This window comes from Mycena indigotica, assembly GCF_014461135.1.
Source record: "Mycena indigotica strain 171206Taipei chromosome Unknown Mind.scaff0009, whole genome shotgun sequence".
Taxonomy (NCBI): domain Eukaryota; kingdom Fungi; phylum Basidiomycota; class Agaricomycetes; order Agaricales; family Mycenaceae; genus Mycena; species Mycena indigotica.
In genome coordinates this window covers 4,092,668-4,103,143 of record NW_023503008.1, presented here as the reverse complement: position 1 = coordinate 4,103,143, position 10,476 = coordinate 4,092,668, and the positions used below count along the sequence as shown (strand labels likewise).

Below are 10,476 nucleotides of genomic sequence, written 5' to 3'. Positions count from 1 at the left end.
ATCAGTACCCAACTTCTCTTCGATCTGCAAGAATTCGCCACTAGATGTTGGCGTTCAATGTTTAGCCACCTGCCGCAGTTGTTAGAGCAAGCAAACAGTGCGATCGCCATGATTCTTGTACGCTGTCTTCTCGCCGGTAATCTGCGTATCCATGCAAATGAGGGAAAGATATGACAACTCCAACCAATAAGATTCCGAAACGACGAGACGTTTGTCGATTTCATTGACGAGAGCCTATCGGGGCCTTTAGGACAACTCTGACTAAACCTTTTCCTCTCCATCCACAACCTCGGGAATCGGAAGGTGAGCCGGGTCTTTCTGCATATCGTCCACAGAAGGTTCGGGGTCCTCGTCCAGAACTTCTTCCACGCTCTTGGTATCGTCCAAAAGCTTCTTGTCCAACACAGGGTTGTAGTCGATGTCCAGGAATATGCTCAACAGTTTAATCATCTATAGACCATTCAGCACGGCAACAGTATGCAAGAGAAACAACACACAATCTTGGCGCCTTTATCTGGCGTCATAGCGAGCGGGTTTGCCATTCCGAGAATACCCGACAGGAATTTTGCGAGCTCCAATGGCCCGCGTCTGCATCCCATGTCGCGCCACTTGACGACAAGCCACTTCACATTAGACGCAAAGTTGTTCATCTCCTTTCGGCGAGTGAGAATCTGGTCGAAGATGTAATGGCGCGTGAAGTGGATGCAGTTGTTGGCGAGGGCGTTGTACTTGCCACGGAAGATGTTGTGTTCCGCAAGTGGCGAGGAGAGATATCGACCCTTCATATGGTAGCGCTCCCGATCGGCCGGAGCAGTGACCAAAGCACCTTTCTCATCGGTAATCTCGACTTCATCCTCGGTCTTAAACCTCCCCATAGACTTGATGATTCCGACCGCTTGAAATACTCAAGTTAGACCTTATGCTCACGTAAGCTGGATTGAACCAACCAACACCGACGCGCTGTTCGTGGGTCAGTCGCGTTCGCCAGATGGGAAACTTGATAGTATGACGCTCGTGTTCTGCAACAAACGGCACCATCGACACAGAAATATTCTTCGTTGCATCGTCTATATGCAGGTGGTAGTATCGCTCTCCGATGAGGACGCCCCAGTGTTGTAGCGCTAGATAGTTTTCGAACTCGATGGCCTTGACGATCTTCCCCAGACGTTTCAGATACGCCGATGGGGCTTCGGTGAGCTTGAGTGGTCGGAGAACGATGTAGACAGGCTCCAGAGGCGGCTCTTCCTTTGCTTCTTCAAGCCTGTTACACTTATCATTACGATGGAGTGAGGGGACGAAATTAACAGACTCTTGAGATTCTTCCTCGGATGGGCTAACAAGGGTTGACATACTGCGGACAACCTTGGCGCGCGCATCGATAACAGCGTTGGTAATCGAGTCAGTGGAAGGAAGACTGGGTAAAGTGGGCGTTGAAGGCAGTGTGAATTTGGGTGTAGGCAGAGAGGGAATCTTGGGGACGCTGGGGAGCGACGGGGCCTTGGGGAGAGTAGGAGCCTTGAAACCGATTGGCATAGCGGTAATCGATTGAACGCAAAGTTGGCTCACAGCACGTTGTTTATCTGCCTTTTAACATTCAAACAGAAGCGCCGAACGGAAATATGCAAGTCGGCATCATGTTCTGTGGAAGAGAGACAGGGAGACTGACAGATTGCGGCTTATTTCGTGGAATGCAAGGGCACGAGCGTTAAGTGTTGCCAACTGTTGCTCGTGCTGGGAGGATTCAAAAAGGCTTATATGCACGTGATCCAGCGTCCCTCCAAGTGATCTGTGCGGCACAACTGCATCTTCTGTGGTAATCGCACCAAAATACCTGGATTCACCACTCTAATCCTCTCTCAGTTGAGCTTTCGACACTTGGGCGCCAATGGATCGTCCCTGACATTGTAACATTCCTCCTGCCATCCGCTTGCCTGCCAGCGCTAGCCATGACATTCCCTGTCATATAAGTTATACTCATCCTCTTTCTCATGCGTAAGCCCGCAACTTCTCAACGCCATGCAGAAGCAAGACCCCGAGCGGTGGTATCTTCCCATCCAGCGCGTTGAAGTCCCGCGGACCCATTTCCACGACCTGAGTTGGGCACAAGCAAGTAAGCGCAACACTGGGAGTTCTAGTCCAACCTCTGACGGAGAAAAATAGTCAAGCAGCGCATTTTACGATTTTTAGCGCCAACGAGGTCACTTGCGTTCACAGACAAACACGTGGGTTCACACTGGCCTCCAGCCCCGTTCGTTGACCAGTCAGGCAGGAGTACTTCACGACCCGCTTTGTCGACCAAGTGAAAGAGTACAGCTATGTTCGGAAGCAAGTAAAGCAGCTAGTTCGTGTTTATTTCCTGTTTTCTGCTCGCTGTCATCATTGATTGTCGCTTAGTTTCTTGTGAACCGCTCTCATCGTATAGCACAACTCAAGGAGCTGTGCGCTAGTCTCAATCTAAGCGAACCACCGGAGCAATGGGACGACGAGGTGGACAATGTGCAGGACCTTCTTCAACTTGTCGGTGTTTTATTCCTTACTTACATCGTGTGTTGTCATTGACATGCTGTTGCAGTCAGGCAAAACGCTCTCGTCTAATCTGGGAATACCGACTGGACTTATGAACAATACGCGCGTGTATGATGTCTTGGACGCTGTACCGAGTCCAGAGGTGTTAACAGAGGAGAGGAATCAGCTCAGCCAGCAAGAAATCGAGCTGCTCGACCAGTATTGCTCAAGCATCAAGCGCACGCGTGTTCTGAGGTCTCACGTATGCACACTTTCACCCTCTTTTTTTCTTCGAAATCTCACTTGGAAACACGGTCAGTTACAAGAGGTAGACGAAGACCTCGCCAACTACGCCCACCTGCTGAAGACACAAGCTACCGTCGAGTTGACATATTTCCGCGGTTTCCGTGACTGGTGTCAGGTCATGCTGCAGCTCACAAGTAACCTTTCGAACTCGCTCATTGCGGTTTCGACTCTTGGCGCGGGTTTGATATACTCGACTGTGTTTGGGCACGTCTTCCTCTCTTTTCAATCTATCGTGTTTCAATTGACCTTGGCTCCAGAGCAACACGAGGCGATGTCGGACTGATGTGTTACTGCTTCCCCTTCTTTAGCTGTGGCTTCCTGCTGCCTGTTATCATCCAGATCATGCTCAGCTGGGGCGCTAACCTGCAACGCGAAGCGATGTTTGCCAGTCAACGATTTTGGACCATCGTCATTGGGTGTGTCGTCTCTGCCCTTTTTATCATTTTACTCAATACCACGTCTGGTAGAATTTTCATGTCAATATCCAGTCTGGCGGTCATGGCCTCGCTCACTATTCTTAACCTCACCGTGTTCCTCCTCAAGCCCGATCCGACCTCTGACCCTGGCCTCGACGCGCCGACGACCATGGCTCCCGGCATCATTGCCTTCAGCATCACTGGGTCGGTCTTTCTGCTCGTGCTGATGGGAGCGTTGCTTAGCGCGATTGCGGCGAGAGCATTCACGACTATCCGTGGAATCCGGGCGGTGTTGAGCGCAGTATATGGCACAAACGGCCAAGGACAGGACGCGTTGAAATTGTGGTTGCCTGTTTAGAGTCAAGTACTTCGTCACTTCCAATCTCGCTTGATTTCCTTAACAAGCAAAGAGCCTTCAACACTATTATTGCCGAAATACCGTCTAGACTGAGTCCCTAGCCACCATTTCTCGAGCCATGTCCCGCATACGGATATGCATTCGCCACATGTTGTCCTGTTCCATCGCAGCCCATTCCGACTCCTCTGGGAGGTCATGGCTATCGATGAGCATTAGGTCATGGGTGCGATTTGGAATAAAGATGAGGATGATTCGCTTTCCAGCGCCAACGAGCTGCAAGAATGGCAAATTGAGTTCAAGACGGTCAGGGCGTGCGAGATCTGTGAAGGAAGTCGCTGATGCGTCTGAGAAGTCTAGGTCGTCAGCAGCAACGTCGGTGCCCTCTTTACCGCCTTTGAGCGAAAACAAAACTGCATGGGTCCGCCAGAGGGAGTTAGCGTCACCTTTGTAGAGCTGTAGGAGCTGGACAATCTGTTTTCGTATGAGCGATAAGACGGGAATATGAAGGAGGACTGTACAGCGTAGTCGACAATATCAACATTGTCGTAGTACCATTTGCGAAGGGCTGTTTGGGACACAAAGGTACCCTCAGCGCGGAAGTCGGGGGCTTCCTTCAGCTGTGCCTGCGCGTGTTGTACACGAACACGACAAAGCGGTTTGTGTTCCTTCCAATGACTTGTCTGGCAGTCGCGGCTAAGAATGCAACTCGACCTTGGCGTGACTCAAAAAAAAAAGCGGCCGCGTACCTGCAGTACCTCGAGACCTTACACGAGGCGCAGGCAGCATAAGGGGTTCCGTCCTGGTCCGGTTTCTTCCAGCATTTATCGCAGGATTTTTTCAAAGACGGTTTGGAGGGAATCTTTGTGGCGATAGCACCGAAAGTTGTCGCATGAGGGTCGTAGCCGTCGCCGCCCGAGTTTAGCCATTGCATATTCGCCCACAATGGTCTTTCACCCGGCTGTGCTTCGTTCGAGTCGTCGTCACCCGGGTTGATCTTTGAGGCAGCATTAAAAATTGTGGACTGGGCAAGGTTGAACGCGACTTACAGTCCAGGTAGTGACATGGGTGTCGAGTTTGGCGTTATATTCACTAGTACCTGTTGGGAGGCGCATGGTTGTTCCTGGTTAGTTGAGGTGCCCAAGTCCGAGTCACACGTCACGTTTTATGGACGCGATCCCGTGATACCTCCGTCACACAATGCAGAAATGAAGCTTAAACAAAAAAAACTTTATGGTGTGTTAATGCATATTAAGAGAGCTCTCTAACAAACATATCTATCTCCCAGATTCAGTCTTTCGGGATGACAATTCCAACCTAATTGGGACTATCTTGGACCCAATACTCTTCCGTCCGCCAATGCTCGGTATGGGAGCATCCCTCAGACTTTAATCTCTCGTTGCGTATTGTTGCAATAGCGGGGAACGCGCTACGACACTGCGCCTCCAGTCCTATCTCTTCGTTCTGGATGCACGTGATGCGCAAGTGCTCTAAATGACAGTTGGAGCGGGCCATGAAGGCTCGCAGGCAGCTCACACCAAGGGGCCCAAGTCGATGTTCCGAGATTTCGAGGTTCCGAAGAGCCGGCAGTGTCAAACTTGGTAGCCACTTGCAGGACTCTGCGCTGGTGCTCACTGGCGGGAGGTTCCCTGCAAGAACGATTGTTTCCAGGTGAGGGAGTGTTATTTGAACATCATTCTGCAACAAGCGGTCGCTGCAGTACAGTCGAAATTGGAGTAGATTGATGGCCGCCGCCAAAACTGGGATGCACTCGGTTGCTTGTACATTGAGAAGGGATAGTGATGTTAATCGTGCCCATTCAAAGGAGTCGGGTCCAAATGAAACGTTCCAGAAGCAGACAGAGCGTAGGAGAGTCGCGTTGTCGAATGAAATTACATGTCGCTCTGTCTTCCAGTTGGTGATAACTGTGCTCTTGACAAGTGCGGGAACGGGGCCAGAGAGCAGCTGAACCTGCACAGGCGGTATATAAATGAAAAGATATTCCCAGCGGTGGCGTTCAGAAGCGACAACATTGAACAGGGCCTTATATACGTCCGTCGAGGAGTCGTCAGCGCCAAGGAAATTTAGATGGAGGGAAAGACGGCAGCTGCCCGAGCGTTGCAGCCAACTCTTCAACACATCGATTTGTTTCAGTCCAATTGCATCTGAAAAACCTCCAAAAGGATGCCGACGATGAGCAGCCAATCGTATTCCCCGCCAAAGATTAGGGCTATGCAGCGCTATCATGCGCCAATGCCGACAAACACCAAGGAAATTTGTGGGGGATTCCGGACCCGAAATTGGAGGGCATTCTGGGTATGGAGCGAGACAGCGAACGAGGATTTCTGAGACGATCTCGTCCGGAAGAGTTGTGATAGGGTGGACGTCGGTGACCGAAGTCTTATGCATTATGGTGGGGTTCATACTCGCGGGAGAGTCACCGCCAGTGGGACTTGAGCTATTCGACTCGGAGTAGGTTGTTTCGAGATTCGGATGTATGACGGCAAGATGCAAAATCGTGGGTCGGGTGTAGGCTCGAACCTTTTTTTTGAAAGATGGGGCAAGTCACGCCGGAGTGACCGATTTTGTCACGTCCGCGATGCGGGACGCTACAGCCACATCTAGTATGGACTGCCATACACAAGCCTGAGTAAAAAGCTTCCGTCCACTATAATTCCCTTCACCTTACTTATTGAGTGGTAAAGTGAATGATTCTATGGTTGCTGTACATCCATTGTAAGTATCCAAATCATTCGTCTGGTACGACGACTTCAACCCAATTTGGGCGATCTTCTTCAACCCAGTACTCTTCTGTCTGCCAATCCTCAGCGTCAGAACACGTCTCGTACTCCGAGACACCGTTGTGAACCGTTGCGATGGTGGGGAGGGCAATACGACATTGCGCTGCCAACCCTAGCTCCTCATTCTCGATGCATGTGATGCGCAAGTGCTCCAAACGACAGTTTGAGCGTTCTATAAAGGATTGGATGCAGCTCACGCCGGAGATCCCGACTTGACGTTCGGAAACTTGAAGGTTCCGCAGAGCCGGTAATGTCAAACTTGAAAGCCACTGGCAAGGCTCGGAATCTAAGGTCACTGGTATATGTCCAGCGAGAACGAGGGTTTCCAGACAAGGGAGCGTGATATGGACATCATTTTGCAACATGCGGCTATTGCAATATAGTAGGCATCGGAGCAGATTGGTGGCCGCGGCCAAAGCTGGGATGCATTCTGCGGGCCGTACGTTGAGGAAAGAAAGGGTGGTCAACTGGGCCCAGTCGAGGGAGTTGGGTCCAAATGCAACGTTCCAGAAACAGACGGAGCGGAGGAGATTGGCGTTGTCGAATGAAATTACATGCCTCTCACTCCTCCAATTGGTAACAAGTGTGCTCTTCACAAGTGCAGGCGCTGGGCCGGAAAGGAGATAGACATGCTCTGGCGGAATGTAGAAGATCACATACTCCCAGCGCTGGCGCTCAGAAACAACTGCACTGAACATGGCTTGGTGTAGTTCCGTCAAGGAGTTAATAGGTCGCGCCCCGCCGCGAAGGAAGTTCAGGTTAAGCGAAAGACGACAACTTCCAGACCGTTGCAACCAACTCTTCATGGTATCAAGTTGCTTGTACCCAATTTCGGTGGAGGAGCCATCATCGCCTCGATGAGCGCTCAGTCGTATCCCCCGCCATAGATCAGGGCTATGGAGCGCTATGGCATGCCAATGTCTACAGACCCCAAGAAAATTGGTAGGAGATTCGGGACCCGAGATTGGAGGACAGTCTGGATATGAAGGAAGACAGCGGATAAGGATTTCGGTGATAATTTCATCGGGAAGAGTTGTGATGGGATGCAAGGTAGCTGGCAGCTCATGAGAGTTCATGGCGGTAGGTAGGAAAACCACTAGCAACGTTCGCGGTCACCGACGCGGTGGATGACGGGAGCTCAGTCGCCGCGATGAGTCAGCATCACAGCCACGGCTAAGTAATCAGCTTATAAGGATCGCCTCATCATTCCTCTTCTGCGACGAATCTGCATCAAGACTCTGAATCTAAGCCCTCCCCTGGCGAAACAAGAACGTCCATACTAGTTTTCACCCAATAGTTACCGTCTACTGCCTCCCAATCTTCGGTAACGTTAATAGTGCATCCATAGGGGCTCGAAACCTCCTTGCGAACTGCTGAGATGGCACTAGTAGGGAAGGCAATACGGCATTGCAGCGGCAGCCCCAACTCTTCACCCTTGATATATTTGATGTATAAAAACTCCAAGTGGCAATTTGAGCGCGCCATGAAGGACTGAAGGTGGGCTAAGCCAAGCACCCCGAGTCGACGTTCAGATATTTCCAGTCTCCGAAGCGCTGGTAGTGTCAAACTCGGTAGCCATTGGCACTGGGAGTCGGAGCTCCTCTCGAGATCTCCGGTAAGGACCAGTGTTTCCAACCGGGGGAGCGTTATCCGAATATCATTCTCCAGCAAGCGCCCTTGACAATAGAGGTGACAGTGGACTAAGTTGGTGGCCGCCGCCAAAACCAAGGTGCATTGAATGAATTCGGTGGCACGTATGTTCAGAAGCAGAAGGGATGTCAATTGTGCCCAGTTGAACGAGCCGGGCCCGAATACAACATTGAAAAAGTAGACAGAGCGCAACAGAGGGGCATGGTCGAACGAGAAGACCTGTCGCTTCTTATGCCAGTTGGTGAGGACGCTGAAGATACCAATTTTTACAAGTGCGGGGGAAAAGCCAGAGAACAAAGGCACCTGATCAGATGGGATGAAGAGTTCAAGAAATTCCCAACGTTGGCGCTGGGAAATGACAGCATCGAGCAGGGCTTGGTCTTGTCCCGTCCAGCATTCCCTGTTGCAAAGGTCTATGCGGATGGAAAGAAGGCAACTGCCAGACCGCTGGATCCACGTTTTTAGGTGTAAGATACCAGTCGGACTTGAAGCTTCAGGCCAGTCCAACTTTATCCCCCGCCAAATATTGGGACTATTGAGTGCTATGTTGCGCCACTCTCTACAGATACCCAGGAGATTGGTGGGAGAGTCCGGGCCGCGGATTGGAGGGCAGTTTGGATATGGAGGAAGACAGAAAATGAAGATGTTCGTGACGAGCTCGTGAGGGAGGCTCATAATGGGGTGTATGGGGCTGTGGTTCGAAACCAGAAGGTCACGCGAGGGATGGTTGTTCTGAGTCTGAATCGTGGGAGCTACAGATGACGAGTCCATAGCTTGTCGGCACGGGTAAGAGGGCAAAACGAAAGATGTTAGGTTGCGAAAAGTGGAAGCTGAATTGGAGCTGAATCGCGCGAACAACTTGAATGTGGTAGTAACGGCGTTACATGCTGAGTAAGCAGACAGGGAAGTATAATTTATATGGTCAGAAATTAGAATCGATAGATCTTCACGCAGTTTTCCTCCAATATTCCTCCGTCTTCCATCGCTCGTCATCATAGCGAAGCCGTACAGTCTGGATGAAGTCTATTTCAATATTTGGGAAAGCAGGTTGGAGCAGCGAAGCTTCAGAGCTGCCTGGAATGCGCACTCGGCGTAGAGGGCATTCAGAACGGGAAATGAGTGATTGGAGTTGTTCAATCGGCTGAGAGAGCAGTCCTGGATGAATCTCCAGGTTACGCAAAGCAGGCAATGTAAAATGCGCCAAACAAGACTCGACTGGACCTCTGACGCCATCATCCACTTGGAGCACCATTGCCTCTAATTCCGGAAGGTTGACGTGGACTGCTTGGCGATGATCCATGGTAAGAACGAGTTTGCATCGACACAAATTTGGGCTTGCGGCCAAAATAGGTGCGCATTGGGAGAAGACGATGTCAAATAACGTCAGACAAGTCAGCTGGGCCCAAGGAAGCGATTCAACATCATGACCAACGTCCCACAAGGAGAGTGATCGCAAGGATGGGGTGTCTTGGGCTGTTATGGACCCGAATTTAGTGTCGTCGTCGTCGTCGTACCATTTATCCCAACAGAGCAAGGAAAGATGAATCAGGAAAGGTGCCGATCCAAAAAGAGGGGCGATTTGAGGGCGGATTACTCGTAGATCTACGTATTCCCAGCGAGAGCGATGCTGTAGGAGTATTTTGAGCAGTTGATCATCACAAGTGGGTCCCATCGAAGTCTTCAAGTCAAAATGGAGGGAAAGCGGCAGGTCGCGAGAGCGATGGAGCCAGGTTTCGACGGTTTGAATGCTTTCGCGCCGAGCCAAACGCGATAGATGGATCGCGCGCCAAAGTGAAGGAGAATGCAATGCGATACTCCTCCATAGCCGACAAATTCCAAGAAGACACGTTGGTGAGCCCGGACCAGCGATAGGTGGGTGCTCTGGATATGGAGGAATGTATGACATGAAAATCTGGATGATGAGCTCATCCGGTAGAGTTAGCACTGGGTAGAATTTTTCGCCAATTCTTCCGCTGTTCAAGTTTATTACAAGCCGCGTAGAAGGAGGCAGGCTAGAACCCATCCGGTTGAGAGAGAGGGTAACACAATAGAATTTGGGGCTTCAACTAAGCTCAAGATATAGGACAACAAAATAGCAATTATACCTGTGGATGGTTTGTCAGCGAGAAAGAGCGTTTCTGTGGAAGATGTAAAGACATTCATTACCTTGCGGCTCGATGACAGAAGCGAGATGCTGAGGCTGGTTGCTGGCGTAAGATTGAGAGTAATGGACTTGTGGAGCAGTGCTACCTTTGAATGACTATGAGGATTGTGGTGGTCGGCAACAGAGTCTGTGACATGGCGTCACTGCGTGCATGTCACACTCGTTCTTGTCCAAGAACGGGCTCCTTGCTCGCGCCAGAGTAGTCTTGTTGCCTACTCTGGAACCACGCTCCTATCACCGTTTCCATTGCTGGCTATCATACTAGCGTGCGGTCTTTGT

At 50.8% G+C, this 10,476-nt stretch overlaps 5 protein-coding genes across 5 annotated transcripts; 1 reads left to right on the top strand and 4 right to left on the bottom strand.

The window, feature by feature from the left end:
- Nucleotides 1–261: 261 nt before the first annotated feature.
- Nucleotides 262–1,533, bottom strand: MIND_01104800 (uncharacterized protein; the record flags this gene model as incomplete). The annotated part of the gene is made up of 4 exons (XM_037367615.1): nt 262–450; nt 498–895; nt 948–1,261; nt 1,310–1,533. 4 exons carry the CDS (start codon nt 1,531–1,533, stop codon nt 262–264), a joined length of 1,125 nt encoding a protein of 374 aa, XP_037217009.1.
- Nucleotides 1,534–2,016: 483 nt separating this feature from the next.
- On the top strand, nt 2,017–3,585 carry MIND_01104700 (uncharacterized protein; the record flags this gene model as incomplete). The annotated part of the gene is made up of 8 exons (XM_037367614.1): nt 2,017–2,110; nt 2,161–2,222; nt 2,270–2,341; nt 2,395–2,517; nt 2,573–2,767; nt 2,825–3,015; nt 3,069–3,227; nt 3,279–3,585. The coding sequence occupies 8 exons, from the start codon at nt 2,017–2,019 to the stop codon at nt 3,583–3,585; spliced, it is 1,203 nt and encodes a 400-aa protein (XP_037217008.1).
- An 84-nt stretch (nt 3,586–3,669) lies between these two features.
- Nucleotides 3,670–4,697, bottom strand: MIND_01104600 (MYND-type domain-containing protein; the record flags this gene model as incomplete). Its single annotated transcript, XM_037367613.1, has 4 exons — nt 3,670–4,056; nt 4,104–4,278; nt 4,332–4,579; nt 4,632–4,697. 4 exons carry the CDS (start codon nt 4,695–4,697, stop codon nt 3,670–3,672), a joined length of 876 nt encoding a protein of 291 aa, XP_037217007.1.
- Nucleotides 4,698–4,899: 202 nt separating this feature from the next.
- On the bottom strand, nt 4,900–6,006 carry MIND_01104500 (uncharacterized protein; the record flags this gene model as incomplete). Its single annotated transcript, XM_037367612.1, has 1 exon — nt 4,900–6,006. One exon carries the CDS (start codon nt 6,004–6,006, stop codon nt 4,900–4,902), a length of 1,107 nt encoding a protein of 368 aa, XP_037217006.1.
- Nucleotides 6,007–8,979: 2,973 nt separating this feature from the next.
- MIND_01104400 (uncharacterized protein) lies at nt 8,980–10,056 on the bottom strand (the record flags this gene model as incomplete). Its single annotated transcript, XM_037367611.1, has 1 exon — nt 8,980–10,056. The coding sequence occupies one exon, from the start codon at nt 10,054–10,056 to the stop codon at nt 8,980–8,982; it is 1,077 nt and encodes a 358-aa protein (XP_037217005.1).
- Nucleotides 10,057–10,476: the final 420 nt, after the last annotated feature.